This window comes from Pipra filicauda, unplaced genomic scaffold (assembly GCF_003945595.2).
Source record: "Pipra filicauda isolate LSUMZ 115617 unplaced genomic scaffold, ASM394559v2 scaffold129_size2064235_pilon, whole genome shotgun sequence".
NCBI lineage: Eukaryota > Metazoa > Chordata > Aves > Passeriformes > Pipridae > Pipra > Pipra filicauda.
The window spans coordinates 2,044,398-2,064,101 of NW_024103762.1; the positions used below are offsets into that span (position 1 = coordinate 2,044,398).

The window sequence follows — 19,704 nt, forward strand, 5'->3', positions numbered from 1 at the left end:
AGTTTCTTACCAGCAAAGATGCCAAGAAGCAATACAGGCTACAATCTCAGCAAATCTTAAGGCAAACTCCAATAAACTATTTCCTTCTCGTGTGAGTAATTCTCTCGCATCTGCTTTGTTTTCTGGAACTTTGATCATTCTTCTGTTTTGAAATACATATTAATTTTAATTTTTTCCCCATAATTAATAAGAGTTTCAATCAACAGTTTTCTAAAGATTGCTTGATCTTTTTTTTTTCTTTCTTGCAGTCCCTTCTGTAGTCATAGCTCTATTTTTACCACCAGTATGTTTTGCCAGTTTTATATCCACAAGTCTAACCTTCTGTGTTGGAAGAACTTCACAGTCTGTCATTCATGTAAATAATAGTCTAATAGCTGGTCTGTTGAAATTATTTTTAGGGGGAAATTGGGCTTTCTCCAAAAACTGCTGCTGGCACGGTTGAGTCCTTAATGATAAATGTGGTTACTTGCTGAATTTGCAGGTGATACACTTTGTCTTTTTATATTTTTTGGTCCCTCTCTGGATACTTTAGTAACTGTTTTGATTTAGTTTCCACTAAGTGGTAATTTATCTTGTCATTTTTCATTTTAAGGGTTCAGGAGCACATCTGTTGTGACATTTGTCCCTACACAGAGAGTCAGTGAAGACAACTGAAGCCCTTACATCACATTTTTGTGGTCTATAAGGCTCATTAAATATTAAGCCGCTTGTATGGATTTCAATTTGAACCAGACTCCAAGAGTAGTGAATGAAAATATAAATCTTTATCCATTCTTTTTTTTTTCTTTTTTTCCCCCCATAATCAATTCAAGAGTAGGAAAGCTCTGTTGCTTATTATGTTCTCTCCTCAGCAACAGTGGATTCCCTTTTTTCTCCATTGCTTTTTATTGGTTAATGTAAATTCTGAAAAAAAATCTTCATTCTTCACCTTCAGTTTACTTCTAGAAAGAAATAAGCTTAATGTTACTGTGGCAAATTTCCTCTTTCAGTAATGTAAATGTTTCAATGATACAAAATTCCATCTTATTGTGATAGATTTCATAAGCTTTTTATTGCTAATCAAAATCATGAGCTATGAGGATGCTCATACCTGGATAGTAGCATTGTATTCAAATACAAGAAATACAATTCTGAATTTTCTTAATGCAGAAAGAAATAAAGTAACTGCTGTTGTGTCATCAGGCTGGACATCAGTGTCAGACACAGGGAGGTGGAATCATGTCCTTACTGTTGGAAGGAAGAATCTTGGAAATCGTTTTTAGGGAGGTGGTCATCCTGCCTGCAGGTATTCCCATTCCATGTGTTCAGGCAAGACAGCACTAATTTGCAAGTCTGGCTTATTGTGACTTGTCTTAGACTTGGTGAGAAGGATTTTATAGCTACCCTTAACAAGAACAGTTAATAAAAATGTGAACATCTGTGCAGTCTTAGTAATACATTCTTGAAGAATATAGATCTATCTTAAAGGATATAGATATATCTCAGAGAATATAGATACATCTTAAAGAACACAGCTGTTGTGCAATGTTTTGTAATCTAGAATTATTTGGTTTGTTTTACAACTTGCTCACTGAGATGCTCTCACATTTTTAGAAAAATGGTGCAAGCATTACATTCCTGAGATAATACCTTGTTGATAGAATCACTGTCATCAATACCCAGCCATTGTATTAAAGAATACTTTTGTTTCAAATCTAGACAACCAAAGAGTTTTTATTTTTTAAGAAGCATTGCCTAATAGTTTCCATGCAGGAAAGTCTCAGCCCATCATCATGTCTTTTTTTTTCCCCTATTTTTTTTTTATTCATCAGTGCTTGAATAATCTGGTATTCTTAAACCCCTGAGGCAAACTCTTTGACTTCCTCTGTCTGGCAGACGGGTTTTAGCCATGGATTGTTTCTTAAAATGTTTATGCTGTCACACATCTCATATTTGTCTCAGCTGGAAAAACATTTTTATAGAAAATCCTGTTTGCTGGTTGTCTCAAGGGTTTCAAAAGTGCTTGTACCTTTCATTTAGTCCAAAAAAAATTTACATGCAGGTATTTTATATGGCTTTGGGGAACATCAAAGCTGAAGCTTAGCAAGTCAAGCCTCTTTTATGAATGGTGCTTTCTTGTATGGATAGGAAGCTTGTTCCATTAGAATAGTCCAGAACCCTAAACATAAAGATACCTCACTTCCAAGAATTTTGCATGGGTTTCTCTCCAAATGAACTTTTTAATCATATTCTGAATTTTATTTGCAGCTTATCCTAAATTCCTGTTCTTGACACATTTGAGGGTTTGTGAGGTTTTGGTGGGTTTTTTTAAGATTTCTAAATGAGCTTTATCTACTCCCAGCATCAAATATTACAGGGTTTGGAAGTCAGTGTTTGTTTCTATTGTGTAACACTGATAGGGCCACTAGTGAGTCATTGAGGAAAAACCACCAAAATGTCCCAGTGAGGAAAATGTATTAAAAATTGTGAGGTCCATCAACTCTATAATGCTTATGATCTGAAATATACTTTGCATTAGAACTTGTTCTGCCTGTATTAATTATGCACAGTACTAGACACAAACAGGATGCTTTCTAGCATGAAAGCTGGGCCTAAAATAACAGAAAAAGAGGACTAGGATTCAAGGAGCGTGGGCTGAAACAGATCACGAGTGGAATTTTGCATGAAGCTTGAGAGTGTTTTTCTATCTCAGGAAAATGAAAAAACTTGATGTAAAGCAACTCTCAAAGGAGAGTTTGCTGATTAAGGCCAGACTGTTCCCACCCTGAGAAGTAGCCACAGTCTGAATTCCCCTCTGCTGGCTCACTCCATCTTGGACTCTCTAGTCTCACCAAGGCTTGGGAATTTGAAATTCCTAACTCATCCTACAGTGGGAGCTGCAGCTGGGCTGCAAACCATACAGGAGCTGCATGCACGTGGCAGCAGTTGATGCATGGGGGGCCCCCACAGTCCCTTCCTCCTCCCTGCCCGAAGAAGCCCTAAATAACTCCCAGTGCTGCAGGGCTGGCACCCCCTGGCACACAGGGGCAGCCAAGTGACAACTGTACTTGCTCACAACATGCAGTGTTGGAAGGGTTACACCAGGTGCTCCCGTGGAGTCACCAGTGAGTGTCTGCAATGCAATTCCATATCTCCACATGAGCTGGCTCAGATCTTCCTGCTGGCTAGTCAGCAGAGCACAAAGCTGGGCTTAATAAATATGGATCCATCAATTTAGGCAGGAGCAGGAACTGGCAACTAATGATTTGGACTTTCAGTGGTCTCTGAGCTGTTTGTGCAGCTGTTTGTGAAGCCGTGTTGTAAATCAGATCACTCAATCCAGATTTTTAAAGTTCTGTCTAATCTAATAATTTTTAACCAGAATTACTCCGTTGATTAAATTCACACTCTGGTCCCACAAACAGTTGCATTGGCACAATTGCAGCACTGGTAGACTGTGACACACAGATGGTATGGAAAGAAGAAAGGGAGGCTGCTGGATAGTTATTTTGTCCATGGGGACAATATTCCTGCATAATTCTGACGCTATTCTGAACCACAGACTCTGCATCAATTTCCCTTTCTGATCCCTTCTCCAACTGTGCCTGTAGTCAGACTGAAATGCCTGTTAATGTCTCATCTGTGCAATACCAGGTCATCTAATGGTAATAAATTGATCATGATCAAATACGAGCATGTCATTGCATTCCTGTCAGGATTAGCCAGCTATGAGTCACAGTGTTAGGCCAGGCTTTATCCTGGCTTTATACTGGCAGCAGGAAGACCAACTCTGACGTAAAACCATCATGAGTAAAAACACTCTATACTCCCTGTTTCATGAGGGTTTTGGTTTTTAAATCATTTTTTTACTGGTGGGTTGAACTTGCACACAGGATTTCATGCCATGTCACCATCCAAAAACTAAATTTATTGCATCATGAAATGGCAGTTGAGAGTATTCAGCTTCCCTCATATGTTAGTTTTGAATACACCCTTTGAGTCCAGGGGAAAGGGAAAGTCCTTCTTTGTTAAAAAGTGATGTGTGATATTTTACATTCTTACCTTTTTTAACCAAGAAAGATCCCTATTTATCCGAACTGCTGCAGTTAGAAAATAAACACTGGGTCTTAGGCAGAAAAAGTCACTTAAATCCTCTTCCTCTCATAGTTACACGTACACTGTTTTATCCCTTTCATATCCTCATGGATGTAAGAGTAATCCCATACACTTCTATACTAAAACAAAAAGGTTTTGGCAGTTTTTTACTGTAATTGAAGTGTACTTCCAATTTAAAAAGCAGACCTTCACCTCAGTTGTCTTTCCCTTGCTGTATTTCTCTTTATAGTCTTAAAAACTGTCTCGAGGTACAAGAAGATGTTAAGCAAGGGAGAGTCAAAGTTAAAACTTGGCAAGCGCTAAAACAAAGAATTTTTCCAAGGAAATGGAGGAGACAGGACAAATTAATTCCTTATGTAACTCCATTTACCTCAGTGCAGTTACATGAAGTATGAATTTGTACCTTACACCTCTGTGGTCAGAAAAAAATTTCTGTGATCTCAATCAGCACAGTGTAAAATAATAATTTTTAAGAAACAAAATTGTAATTTAAGTCTGGTAGAACTGCCCTTGTTATTTTTAGTCTATTAATATAATTGTAAAAGAACAATAGGTCTGCAGAACAACAACAAAAATGGCTTCATAAAAAGCTTAGTACACGATGATTTGTAGCTCACATCCTTAGTAACGTTTTTTGTGGGAAAGAGGAATTCATGACAGACTGCTCAAATGGGCAGGGACATCAGGGACAGAAGGTCCAAAAGCTTCTCTCCAGTTGGCTGCATTGCAGCTTGAACTTTTTCCCTCCAGTCTCATTCTTCTCCCCTGACCACCCCTCGTTCAGTTCTCCTTTCCCTCAAGATTCTCCGGGTTCCACTGGGTGTGCAGGGCTCTCTGTGGCTTCTCTTTACTGCTGAGTTTTCTAGATTTTTCTCGTCAGGCAGAAATTTTCAACCTCTTGGGACACATAAAGGAGAGCTGTTTGGCCTCCACCATCGTTTCTTTTTATATTTTAGATTTGAATACATTTAAATTTGAGATGCTTTAAAATAAGGCATGTTCCCTGTGAGAACCCAGCCTTCATGTGTCAGTCTCTAGTACTCAAGTAGACCTGTACCCAGAGATTATTTCCATTTTAAAGCCTTGTTAGGAAACATCAACCCCTTCCTCTCCACCCCACTGCCAAATTCAGGAAATACTTTCAATATCAATGTTAAGATCTTTCAATACTGCAACATAAAAGTGTTCATATAATATATTAGTGCAATGAAATTCAAGTCAATGGTCTGTCTCTTTTATCCTTACCAACTCGCAACTATCAGTTTTAATACAGAGGAAAGTGTCTGTGTATACAAGCATATAAAAGATGTGAAAATACAAAAGCATTTATTGAAAACAGACAAAACCAGGAAGATGATAAAATAGCAGAAGGAAGTGGCCTCACATATAAAAACTTTTGCTTTGTATAGCAGAATTTATCACTAAAAGCTCAGATTGGCAAATTGCCATGCTTCAGACTAAACAAGGAATGCAGTTTAAAAAAAATTTTGACTTAGTGTACAAAAGCAAGAGACACATTTGAAAAAATGTCTTACAAAGTAATTCAATTAAATGCTTTTTGTTTTCTCTTTTAATGTGTATCTTTAAAAGTTTCACTATATTTTGAAGTAGCAGAAATCTCAGTTGCCCAGATGCTAGCTCTCCTCTAAGGATGTCTGCATCAATCAGGTGGATGTAGGAAATTCCCAAATATCCAAAATTAAATAAAAATAGTGGAGCTATATTATATATAATAGTGGAACTATTAAATCATGTAATATAAAAAAATATTCACATATTTAAAATATCTACTGCACAATTTTAATCCACAAAGCTGCTCAAGTAAATGTGGAGTGCTCAGTATTTTCATACTGGATAAACAATGTGGGTTTTTTTTAAACAGAGTATCCATTTCTTTTTATGTTTGTGAGGAAAAATGGAAAGCATTAGGAAATCACAGTACATTTATGCCTGGAAGACTTTGATATAAAAGAGTTTGAAATCTGCTGTTGATTGAGAACACTTCAAAAGCAGGAGAATCTGGGCTCCTTAGTTCAGTTCCTGTACCTGCAGGGATGTTCTCTCCCCCAGCCTGCTCGGGCCTTGTTCTGGAATTCCTGCTGGAAGGGGGATTCAGGAGCACTGAATTCTGCTGGTGTTCTGCTGGTGCTCAGGGGAACATGGATAATGAGCACAGCTAAATTCTCACAACTAACAAAATCATGCCCTTCCTCTTAACTCTGGAAGGCTTTTCCAGAGCTCAGCGTGGAGGAAAGACTCCAAACATGAAAAACAAGATGGCAGATAACTACAGTTAAAACAAACACGTAATTTTTGCAAATCCTCATCACATTTCCAAGATAAATACACTGCTTGAGTACTAATTATAGTCTTAAATATTGTCTCATTCACAGTGAAAAGCTTTTCATCTTGTTGACAAGAATGTTTATATCCTTCATACGTTAAATCATTCCATGAAGTATTTTTAGGAGTTTGTTATATTTAAATCTGCAGTGTCCTAATTGCTTCGATGGAAGTTCCAGATTTATTCTCTACAAAGTACAGTTGCCTGGCAGTTCTTTTTCTAGCTGCTGCTTTTTCCTATAATGGTCTGGACTTCCTGCATAATTTGTACAAAGCTCTCCCTTCTATAAATGTCGTGTTTCATTCTGCTTTAGTGAAGCTGATACACTGATATGAATTAAAAAGAGAGAAATTCTTCTTCATATGTTTCAGCTCAAATAATAGAATGCTGTCTTGAAACTATTAGAAAGGAGATAATATTGGGTTTATTAGATTATGAAACTGCAAGTCATAACAAATAAATGCAGATAAATCAGTCTTCTCAGAAATCTGAACTGCTAATCAATTAAAGATGTTACTCCAGAATGCTGACCATAGGCAACAGCAATGAGTAAAGTAGTACCTTTAGCACACTGGGGATTTTGGAAGGTCCATATTAAATAAAGAATAATGCAAGAGAAAGGAAGGGTGTGCTTTTACCATGCTTAATGCAGCACTTAGGGCTACACACTTAGGGTGTGTTCCCATTCTTTCTACGAGACTTTTAGTCATTTATGGAAAGCCCTTAAGCAGAAATTTATTCATGATCTAAACAAGCAGATATTAATGCATGTGTATGTTTATATATAAGTATATATGGTTATTTACATGCAGGCAGGAAAACTACAATTTTGTATTTTATGGTAATGAAATGGTCTTTTATCTCTAGATCACAATATTAGAGGTGTGCTGAGAGCATGATGAGCAAGAGACTGAATGCTGCTCCAAAGCTGGAGTGGACATAATACCTTGATTTCATTCCAGTTTTGAACTGAGGCAAAGTCCACTCAGAGTCAACAGTTGGTCAAGTAACGGGACCTCTTTGATTTCCTTACAAAGCCCCTTAGTCAAAAGTTCAGACACAAACTCCACCTTTGAGTTTAGAGTCTGTCTGCTCAAGACAATGTCTGCTCCCCTTCTGCTGACAGTCAACAATTGTTTAACACTTCTGCCACACTTTAATGAAACCATGGTGATAACAGCAACTGTTTAAAACGCCCTGAAACCTTCTCCCTGAATTATTGAATTCACTGTTAATTGGGCTGTCTCCTGTTGTAAGTGGAATTTGCAAGGAGATGCTATTACTGCTCTGCCAGTGTATGTGTCAGTCACAACACCTCTTAGAATAACTGGGAAAAACTGACTGTGGATTCTTCCTTACAAGGACAAGAAATTATTACAACATCACAATGTTTGTCAGGTTAATTTGAAAGCAGAATTTATTGTTATTTAAACTGTGATAAGAAAAGGTGCTCTGAAAATATTTTTTATACCATTTCTTCTAACAGCCTGATTTCTTGTAAGGACTTTCTAATTAATTTGGTGTGACTTCATTAACTCACCATTTCAAGAAGATAGTACAATATATTCTCTTGATCATTAGTAGATAAAAATATTAAATTTCTGTTTCTTTAACTGCACACCAACATCAAGCAAAGTAATACAAGAGCCAGCATATCACAAGTGAACAATGTGTAGCTGAGAAAGAAAACAATTAAAATTTAATAATCCAGGAAATAAAAAAGTCACACTTCCTTTGCATTGAAAGCTGTAATAACCTTGTTAACAATTACTTAGTGCAGTTCACGTGAGAATATCTAAGATTAAAAACCAGTCATGAGTAAAGCTATGTAAAAATTCATACCAAAAGTTGCTATCAATTTAATAATTCAAATAAAGTAGCGAATGTTACTGTTTTATAAACTGGAATTCCTAGGAGTTTTCTCTTAGAAAACCATCCATATGCTTTAACTCTAGACATGTATTTTATTTTTATACTTCTCAGTTGCTAAATGCTGACTCTTTTTCTTCAAAATAATACACTTAAAAATCATTTTTCTACCAAGAGTACAGAACTTGGAAAGTATGCAATGAACTTCAAAGCACTTCAGGACCATGATATTGTCTCAGTTTGAATGGCTGGGAAGGCTCACACTGACTCTACTGTGAGTGGGCCTGCACTTCTAACGTGGCCTAAATTTAATGCTGTTCCCATAAATCCCCCAAGTCCAGCCCTTGTAGTTTGGCTCCCACAGGCAGATCCTCGGCTGCAGAGCCCAGATTAAGTCTACAAGGCCAGACATCAGGACTGATCTTGTCTGACTGGATTACAGGATTGAAGCTGTGATTTGTCCTACTTGAAGTTACTTGAACAGATAGATCCTATTATCAGATTTCTTTTCTTATTGATTACACTTTCTGAAATGCAAAAAATACCCCAAAAGCCCCAGCCTTGCTTGCCTTTTCCACGTAGTTCTGCATTATCATAAGGTGCACATAGGACTGGAAGGACAACAGAAATACCTGGGGGAGTAATAGTAAAGTGTGATTTTCCTTTTCCATAAAAAGGGTGTCAAATACTTGTGCTTTTTTATTTCCTCTGAGGCCATTTCCAGTCCTTATTTAACTCCACCCTCTCTGTGTGATTTGAACTATTTGACAGAGTTCCTGTTATAAAGGAAAGTCAGATCATATCTAGGTTGCCTCCTGTCTCAAGTTTAATTCATATCTCATCATGCTTCTGGCAAAATGACCTATCAAATTAAACCAAGAATATGTTCAAAGCACCTTTTTTTCTTGGTTGGTCTTATTTATTATTCTCCCTGAGTTTATTCCTTACCTCTCAGGTTTGTGTGTTAGGTTGGGAGGAGTCATCTTGTGTATCACATTATCTATCATAGCTGGAATATCTGCCAGGAGGCAGAAGTGCCCTCCCAGGCAGATCAGCTGCTGAGTGTAACAAGCACATGTGAGTAAAGAAGATTTACCAGACATATTTTCACTTATAAAAGCATTCTTTTATAGTAACTGTAATAACAATAGCCACGTACAAAATGGAATCAAACCTTTGAATAATGCTGTATCAATAGGGGCCTTCAGAAAAAACACTTTCTATGTGACAGAAGAGAAACTGCTCAGAAATCCATTCAGGAACAGCTACAATTTCTTATGGGTACTTTATGAAAATATATTAGAATTGACTGTAAATTGAGCAAGTAGCAAAGAAGCTTGATGAACTGACTGTAACAAAACATCCAGTGATGGCAATCTCTACAGACTTCTGCTTGCTAGCATTGGCAAGAGGTTTAGCTAAATAGAAAGAAATCAAAAGATAGAGTTATCAACTGCAAACAAAGTATTATAAACCAGAAAGAAAATGTGAGGAAGAGCTCTGAAAATGATGATTGACAGTGACAACACAGACCAGACAGCTTTTATTTTAAGCAGCAGATTGTTGGGAACACACACCGTATATCAAAGTGAAGGGCTTGAAACTGCTACAGTCTGTACAGATGTTCTCACTCAGAAAGCAGCTAGAGGGAACAGAACATAAAAAAGGCTGCCCAACTTCAAAAAGGGTTTGAATTTTCATTCTGTTTTGACAGGTTTTTGTGGTAGTCTGTGATTTTCAGCGTCATAGAAAATCCAGCATTACAAACCTGAGCTAAAGTGACAGAGACCTGAAGGTGTACAAGCAAGCCCTTAAGAAGGTGCTAATACAGTATCATAAAATAATTTTTGTTGTTTTAATCTTAAATGCTTTTAGATTGAAGGAGGGGAGCAAAGACCAGAAATTGGAAATGCTGTAACTGTTCTGACTCTGGAGCAGGTCAGACGTGCTTGCAGGCACCATGAAATACTTGGAATGCAAGGCTGAGATCTGAGAGGAGATTTAGGAATCTCTGCTGTAGAAAAGATTTTTTTATGATACAAAGCAAGACAGGATTACTGAGCTCAGGAGAGTTATTTGTGAATAACTTCCAGCTAAAGTGATTAAGGGCTTCAGCCACTAGCCCCAGAAAAAAGAAACAGAGCATCAAAAACATCCTGCTTGTCATTGCTGCTGGCTTTTTGTTCAGTGAGCAAGAGGTCTGTGTTGGTTTTGGTCCTTTGCCCTTGGGGACACTTTTAACAAAGCATAACACTTGAAAGAATTCCAAAATGTGTTTGTTTTTTTTTTCTTTTCTTTGAACTACAAGGTTAAAGATAAATAAAAGAGTATTTTGATATGTGTAAAAAATACTTGTGATAACAAATAGACAAAGCACTTCCTAAAGCTCAAGACATACAACTTGCTTTTTACAAACACACCACAGTTCCTGATACCAATAATTTCTTTTTTAATGGAAAGTAAAGCACTCCATTCACTTTTAAACTATCATTTCCTTTAAGACACGTGAATTTCTTCAGTTAAGTCTTCTAAGTGTAGAATCTAAAGGTCACTTGATAGCAATTTTCAGAAAAGAGACCTCTGAAGGGTGAGGGGTTTCTGTTTTGTTTTTTAATGCTCAACATTTAAGCAGAGGATACATGTTTATTCCACTCCTTTAATGTGAATATTTTATTCAGCAGAAACAAGAGCTCAGACATATCTGTTAATACTGAGGTGGTTCTAACCATGCAGAGAAGCATCCAGTAACAACATCCTGGATGATGCAGGAGAGTTTCTATGGCTGTTTTACATATTTAGCATGGTTTGCTTTCCCCCTCTAAAATGAAACTGCTGCAAGATTGGATCTAGTTAGTTAGGAAATTATATTGAAATTGGAATTATATTGAAAGTAACTGTGTTAAGGTGTGTCACTAAAAAAAAAAGTGTGTAAAAAGAATGACTATAAATGAATACAGGTGGCTAACATCATTAAGCTCACAGAGGGCTCAAATACCAAATTTCCAAGGCCAAGCATAAGGCATTGAGCCCTTTTATTCTCACAGAGGTTTTTTTGTTTTCTGTAAACACACATCTCCCAAACTGTATCTCTGAAAAAGCCCCTCACTGACTTTATATTGTCAGAAACAGTCTCCCTAAGCACATCTGTACAATTTATACAGTGAAAAATTGGAACAAGAAGCACCAAAACTCTCTCTTGTTGAGCACAGACAAAAAAATCATTTTAAAAAAAGATCTTTATTTCTGTTTTTAAATAGCTTGACAAAACCCATCCATTGGTACAGAGAGTTCAGCTGTAAACAGTTACAATACATGACCACTGGGTACTGATTTTGTACATGAACCTATTTGCAGTGACAATCCATAAGACAAGTCAAACTGAAATGTGCTGTGCTAAGAAAAACCAGCGCTGTAACTGAAAATACTGAAAAGACTGATGTGTAACTCCCTCCTGTGGCGTGAGCGAGCAGCAGCGCAGGCAGCAGCTTCTGGAGCTCACACAGCACTCACTCCGTGGTACTCACGAGTCTGTAGTCACCCCTTCAGGACAACAGGTTTCAAGTTTGCTATGGAAACTCCTCTCACAAGTTAAAAGTGTCACGATAAGCTTCTAAAATACATACAAAGTTGTAAACATCTTTCTCTGGAACAAACAAGAATGGTCTGTGCCAGCCTTCTCCACCTCCCACGCTGCGATAAAATAAAAAGGGCCAAAGTGCAAGGCCAGAGACTAAAATTGTTCTGCAGGGATAACATCACAGTTTACAGAAACTAGGAAGTGTCAGCATTTAAAATAAGTGTTAGTCACCAGCAGGTAGCAGAACCCATTTTCAAGAAAGTTCATGGAACACTCCAAGTTATGAATCAGGCACTAAGCATTAGATGTCCCTACTTTTAAGAACAAAAGCTTACATTACATCTTGCTATTCTGCTTGACAGTAGCTAAAACTGACTACAAAGAGAAAATTAAAACTGATACCTTTGCAAGTTTGAGTTTTGACCATTTTTGCTATCAGGTTTATACACATCTTCCATGAAGAGGGAAGAAAAGAAATGTGCAAAACAGACTACAAATATATTAAAAAATAAAGGGGATCTTTTCAAGGCAGGGTTTCTTTCTGGAAGTCCCTCTGGTCATTTTTAGAATGTTTTAGCTTTTAAATTTATTTCATCATTAACAATGAAATAACCATCTTGGTCTGAATCTTGTATCACCAATTCCAAAAAGACTAAGATAACTGTCATTAATTCCAAAGCACACACCAATAGGATTTGCTTAGTGCAGGCTGGTAAAGGATAGCATTATTCCAGCACTTCTGTATTATTCTAGTTTTCACACTGTCAGCAGCTTGATATCTATGACCTTATATTTAAGTATGTGAATTGATCATAAATATCAGTATTTTCCTAGGCAACATTTCATTTATTTTAAAGTTCTATTGAATGCAGCTCTTCCTTGGGGATTAGAGGCTCTGTAGGCTAGAGAGGTTTTTTCCCCCCATTTATTGACAATGCATCACAGAAACAAGTGTCAGAAGACATTCTGTGCACTCAGAAAAAAAATGGTTTTAAAATATTCACAGGAATGTAACCTTAATTTTTTGAAAAGTTACAGTTTAAGTTCTGACCTTAATATATTTCATAAGCTCCAAATTCTAGCTGCAATTCTCAGCTGACAGAGGTACCACAAATTCAAATTAAATATTGGATTTTAATTAAATCAGCTGTTTTGAAGGGGAAAAAAGCAGAAATATGTCATATTGGCTACCTATTGCTCTGCCAGATATATCTCCTGTCATGCACCTTAGTGACAGACTATGTGCTCTTACATCTCTGCATGGTTTCTGTCAATTTGTTATGCATAATTAATTACAGGGCAGTGTTTCTGAAGTGGAATAAAATATCAGCATGTGCTTAGGCTGAGAAATTATAGGGAGGAAAATATACGTAAGACTACACCATAAAAACAAAAGGAGCAACTTGACAGAAAGATTATACATTAGGAGAGTGTGTACAGGCTTGCTTCTTCCAAAAATTACATGTGTATACCTCTAAGAAAGGGCACAGGAGGAGAAAAGGAGAAAGGAAGCAAACTTTGGCGAAGTTTCAGAAAGTGCAGTCTTTACAGTCCTAAAAATAATAAAAAAACCCAAACAACCAAAAAATAAAAACCCCAAACAACAAAAGCAAACCCAACACTAAAAGAGCAAACAGCTAAAAAATGTCTACAGATAAAACTGCCTCCTGGTGCAGGGTGATGCACACACGGGATTGCCAGGATTGCACCAGCTCATATCACACTGAGAACACACCACCATCCCTACTGCAGTTTGCACTGAAACATCAGAAAGGAAACAAGCATTTGCAGAAGCATTCCAGCATCTCACTGTGGTAAAACACTTTTTTATCTACATGCAGAGCTCCGTACACACATATTTAAAAGTATATTTTCTTTTCAAAGCAGTACACCATATAGTAAATTTTCACTCAAGTGTGACTACTAGGCAGTTCTCTAAATATTGAGTATTTTCTTACTTAATTTGTTTTCTAATGGCAGAAATAGAATTCTTTGCTATGTAATGCAGGAAGGACCTGGAGCACAAGTTGTTTAGTAGAACCCTGATATTTTGCTTAGAAATAACTCTTTCCAGAGCAAGATGAGAGGGAAATACAGAAATACGAAGGCAACTCCCGGTTCAGTATAAAGGTCCTTTACCCCCACTAAGAATGTTATGTTTCTGTACTGTAACAATCATCCAGGACAGTCTCAGCCCTGACAGCACATTAGCTCAGAAAAGCTTTCCACATCTTACTGAAGCCATGAAGCTCCACACAAACTGGTTCTTAGCCCAGACACCTTCCATCTCTTGAGATGAGTTAATATCAGAACATCTGTAGGAAGAGAACAGTGGCCTCAACCACATAGTGTTGGAGGTATCTCTAGTTTCAAAGGATGGATGCCATCCCTCAGGTTCCCTGTTCTCCCTCCAGACAGGAAAAGCCATTTAAACATTGTCACCATCAGGCAGACAGTTCTGTTAGTGCAAGAACAGCGCTTTCACTCCATGGCCTCCCCAGGCTTAAAGTGCAGTATATTACATGAGATTTCAACATACCAAACTATCCTTTATTTGAATTTCAGAAGGAATGTTCAAGTTAAAGTTACCTTTTAGGTTTTAAGCAATAAAATCCAAGGCAAGGTACATAAACTATCTTAAAATGGATTCAATCCACTCACTTAAGATGTATTCTTTATATCTTATGTTCAATATACATATAATACACAACAAAAATCCATCATTTCACTTAGCTGTATTGGAGTTAAAGTGATCCTGTAATAACTGATTAAAGGCCACACACTCAAAGAGGACTTTGCTTAAAATAGGACTGTATTAGCTGGACTGTGATGTGTAACCCAGTTCAACATTCTGAATTCCCCTCCTGCATAGGCTTGTCATCAATAAAGAGAAAACCCTTGGCAGCTGCTGTACACACATTTAAATTCTCATTTACTGGCCGTGTCTCTCATATTTCATTTTTGCCCCCTTTAAAATCACCATGAAAAATAGGTGCATTAAAAACTGGATTAATGCTTTTATGCCTTTAGCTACTCCTCTTGCCTGTTAGCCTACAGTATCACCTACAATTTCTTGCATATAACTGTGATTCCCAAAAAAAGTAGTTCCCAGTTGACACAGAGCAGAGAAGCTTCCAGGCCAAACCATTCAGCTGAACAAACAAAGTCTCAAGTAACAACTGCAGGTACAACTGTGCCAACTGATCCTTTGCACAGGAGGTTCGAGCACTCGAGGTTTGGGTGCAGGGCTGTGTTTATGCTCAGCTTAATAAGAAAAGGCTCACCATACAGGCAAAGGGTATGTACCTATGGAGCTGGTTAGAGAGATGGATCTGGAGTTGCACAACATTGTCTTTAGCAATCAAGGCAGCTTAAACAGGGCCCAGCCCCTCCCCACCTTCATTCCTCTGCCCTCAGCTCTGCCAAGGGAGGTTTTCTGGTCAAAATGTAGGTAGACAGCAACTTAACACCATAACTCAAAGAAGCCACAGACTTCTGGAGAAGTGTCTTTGTTTCTGGTGGTTTGGGGTTTCAGATCCACATCACTTTGGGAATCATGTTAATCCCACCACAAAACCACGTGTTAACATCTTAATACCACTGCAAGGCTGATAAATTGCAGCAGTGGAGATGAGAGTGAACGGCTTAATGAAGTGGAACTGTTGCTGTCAAAATAGTTACTTATGATAGATAATCCAACATTATTTTAAGGTTTTCAGTCACTTCCTGACAGGTCAAAAGTCTAGAAGTTAAACAATCATTAAAATACACACCAGGGAAAAAGTGATTTTCTAAGTTAAAGTAAAATGGCTTTTCGTATCTTCTAGCATCCAGAAGAAACAATCAGCCAATGGGGATAATAAAAACACAGCATATCATTTAACATAAAAAGTAATATATCTTACTTTCAGCACTCAAATGAGATTAAAAAATTCCAACGTTTCTCCCTGTAACACTGATAAGCATCATCTCATCTCCACACAAGTGTGCTAACACCCCAGTAATCACCACCTGGGAAATTCTACTGGCTTTCCAGGTAAATTCAGTTCAAATTAAATGCAGCATCACTTACTCCCTTTCCAAATGAAGCAAGACAGCTGGCAAAAAGGATTCCTGGTGTGGGAATCACTGGCGTGGCTTTACTCCACATTAAGTCCTCACTTTTAACTCAGTGAAGGGGAAGCTGAAAATGCATCCTAACTCCCACCCTATCAGTACCTCCCTCTGTAGGTGAGCCTCCAGAGCACACTAAGCCCGCCTGCAGCAATCCCTTCTTGAGAATTTTGGACACTGAGTTCAAACTTTGACCTGCTGCACAATGAGTTCCTCCATCGGGGTGCCAACAGGAGCCTATTCCTCAAAATTCTTATTCACAAGCAGTTCTATGGATTCCAACATTCCTGCCCCACACTTTGCCAAACCCCATTATCAGAAGCCTGTCCCAAAGCCAAAGTCAACAGGCCCAGAAATTATTACTGTGCAATCACTTTCTCAAGGAAATAAAACATTCTTTTAGAAAATTGTTTATAGTGTCTATTGTAGCACAATACAGCTCATGAGATATTGTTAAGTTAGAGCAGTACCACCCTTGGAAAGGAACACTGCTGAGAATTATGCTGTATTGAAGACCACCCTCCCAACAGCTTTCCAGTTCAAAGTGTTTTAAGGACTGATGTATTAGTCACTGTTGGATTCAGAGCAAGAATTCAATTCTACAAGAAACAGTTTCACTGGAAATGGCTGCAAATAGTAGTAGCTAAACCACTGCACTAATACAAACCCTAAAGAAAACAAAGGATCTGTGCTAATCAAACTGGGTTCTAGTTTAGTGTTAACAACAGGCCTGCAAAGTCCCAAAGAGTCTGGAAATTATGAAGTTCTTTCCACACAGATGCAGATATTTCTTACAAAAAAGAAGTCCCTATTCTTCCAACAACCAGTTTTACTAGCAATTACACAAGTATAATTTTTACTTTAGCTATCTACTTCTCACTAAAACCTGAACTGTGACCTTTTCTCTGTTATTTAGTTAAATTTCTGTTAATATTAAAAATAGTAGTTACTAAAATCCCAGTACTTTACCCTGACTACTGCACACCAGAGACCCGCTAGTGCAAAAGCTAGCACAGAAATGACCAGCTGTATGATGGGAAAATCATTAGCCACATATTGTATATTCAAAAGCATTTGCTCGTATCCAAGTGTTTGCTCTGAAGACACAAGGTTTAAGTAACAAAGAAAGAACCATGGTTTTTGGTTGTTTAGGAGTCCCATAGCATACGAGTCGTTCAGGGAGGCAGCTGGATTACAGCAGGGATCAGGAAGTCCACCAAGCTCCAACGCTTTCAAAAATGCAAACTGCACTTCATTCTCTTTGCTGCTGCTCGTTTCTAATCCCAGAAACTGCAGGTTTTTATTACACTGCAAATGTCCCAGCCAGAATTGTGCAAAGCATACAGAGTTGTCTCCTGGACAGCAGGAGCTGAAGTCTCCAGAAAGGCTCCAAGCTTTCTCCAGCCAGCCCGTTCCTGAAATACCATCAATGCAGTGAGAAACCAGATCAGGACTGTCTTTGCCAGAAGAAAAATGCAGATGAAATGAATCCTTCCAAGGAGCAGCTGCACTGGAGTTCATCCCTGCTGATTCACTGAAACTCAGAGGCATTTCCTTGCCAACAGAAGGCAGAGGTATAGTATTGAAGAGAGAACAATTCCTCGTGTTAAATAATTCTTGTAAACTGCTGCTCAGATACTGAGAACTGTCCGACACGGAATGCACGTGTGTCAGGTGAGCTGCTGCCTTGGGATGAGCTGGGTCATCGTCACATACTGGGTTCTGGGTTAAATCTTCTTTCTTCATAGTCCTGGAGCACATGAGCACAGCTCTGCTGCTTCACTACAGGCTGGACTGGAAGAGGAGTGTGACAGACAGCATACAGTGCAAGCAGCACACCAAGTCACCAGTCAGTGGATCTCAATATGGACCTAAAGAGAAAGAATGCAGGAAGTTATTACACTGATATCAGTTTCTTGGTGCCCCATATACAGACCAAAAAAAAAAATTAAAAATCTTTAACATAAAAAAAAAGAATAACCCAGTTACAAAAAGTAACAGTTGTCCAAACAGACAAGTCTCCCTATAGGCTGCTTGAACACATCCAGAGGGGTAGGAAGCATACCCAAAAACCAGCTTTCTTCTGTAGTTTCAGTTTAATCTGCTGCAAACTCTCTTTTGGTGACAGACGTGAAAGTGAGTCAGCAAACGAGCAGGGAGAGATTCACTGTGTAACAGCACCATTTCCCTTATCCAACAGAAACACGGGCTGGGACAGATTAGAAACTTAACATTGAAGGTAAACACAAGTGCAAGCTGAAATCAGACCCACAACACTGGAAGTAACACTGGACCATGCACAGCTTCCCAAGGGAACTGGTCAGACTGGCTGCACCAGCGGGATCAGCTGTAGTGCAGTCAAAGGACAGGCTGATGTTGTTCCAAGAGAACTATTATGTGCCAACACTGATAACAAGCAAAGGCACGTTTTTTCAGCTACCAAGGTTACTAAGCTGCAGGTACAACTCCTGCCCACGTGGCTCATTTTCAAGGTTCGGAGCTGTAGGACGAATCCCAAAAATAAAAATAAGAGATGTCACATTTTGGCCTCTTCCCATTTTAGCTTAACTTTTACAAGTCACAAACTGCAACCAGACTTGTCTCTGAGCACTCAGCCACTGGCCAGATGTCAAAACTTTCATTACAGCTGTTTACGAGGATAAAGTGCCCAAGCCTTGGCTAGAAGAGATGTTTGTTGTGACAGTCCACCACCTGCTTCTGTTGCCAGCTAAGCCTAAAGTAAAGCTTTCATTTCATCATAAAAACAACGAAATTTAAACCCTACAAGAGGTCAAAGCTGGTTTAGGGAGTTCAACGTTTTGCAGAAACAGGGAAGATGCAAATTAAATATTAACTGGTTTTTTTTATATAAAGACACTGGTATTTAAAACTCTCTGAATTTTCCCTGCTGCAACTGTCCTGATTTAAAAAAAACAAAACACCACCAAACCAAACAACAACCCCACAAACCGATGAAGGAAATTGTTTTCTTTGCTCCTTAAAATGTGCACATATTCACAATTTATTGCCTGTCTTTGAGTTAACTATGGCTCAGGAACACGAATAAACTTGAGAACGGGGAGAGCGAGCAGCACAGCGGGGCACTCGCACCTGGCCACGGGCAAGGGCGAATCTCCTCCAGGGGCTGCATCCAAGCGACATTCCCGGGGGACACCGGGCAGGGCAACAGCCCCAGGGCGGGCACGGCGGGACCCGCCCCCCCCGCCGTCACCGGGGGAGCCGCAGCGGCCCCGGCCCGGCCGCGACCCCCGGACACCCCCCGGCCCGGCCCCGCCGCCCCCGCCCACCTGCAGCCGCACGTTGAGCATCATGGACGCGACGATGTAGAGGTAGGGGAAGTTGATGCGGAGCTTCCAGGCCAGGTCGAAGAAGATGAGGAGGGTCCTGGTGAGCCCCTTGCAGAAGACGCCGTAGGAGCGGGCGGCGGCCGACTGGGAGAGCCTGGCAGCGAGGGCGGACAGAGCCGCCGCCATAAACCCGCCCCGCCCGCCGGGCCCGCGCCCGGGCCCCGCCGCCGCCTCCCGCCGCGCGTGCGCACGGCCGGCCGGCCACGGGCTGCGGCAGCGCCCGCCTCTGCCCGCCGCGCGTGCGCGGGGAGCGCGCGGGGCGGGGCCGCGCTGAGGGCGGGCGCGGGGTCCGTTGGAGCGGAGCGGGGCGGAGCGGGGCGGGGCGGGGCGGGGCGGGG

At 39.5% G+C, this 19,704-nt stretch overlaps 1 protein-coding gene across 1 annotated transcript; it reads right to left on the minus strand.

Annotated features, from left to right (window-relative positions):
* Positions 1-11,526: 11,526 nt before the first annotated feature.
* Positions 11,527-19,544, minus strand: LOC113990641 (small integral membrane protein 10-like protein 2A). Its single transcript, XM_027726238.2, has 2 exons — positions 19,307-19,544; positions 11,527-17,869 (listed from the first exon to the last, which is right to left on the minus strand). Exons 1-2 carry the CDS (start codon positions 19,490-19,492, stop codon positions 17,849-17,851), a joined length of 207 nt encoding a protein of 68 aa, XP_027582039.1. The 5' UTR covers positions 19,493-19,544; the 3' UTR covers positions 11,527-17,848.
* Positions 19,545-19,704: the final 160 nt, after the last annotated feature.

What these genes read in the sequence shown, in the direction of transcription:
- LOC113990641 (XM_027726238.2), bottom strand. Translation starts at nt 19,492, where the DNA reads ATGGCGGCGGCTCTGTCCGCCCTCGCTGCCAGGCTCTCCCAGTCGGCC. An exon ending in TGCTCAACGTGCGGCTGCAG is followed by an intron (nt 17,870 to 19,306) that starts GTGGGCGGGGGC and finishes CTTTCTCTTTAG; the next exon opens with GTCCATATTGAGATCCACTG.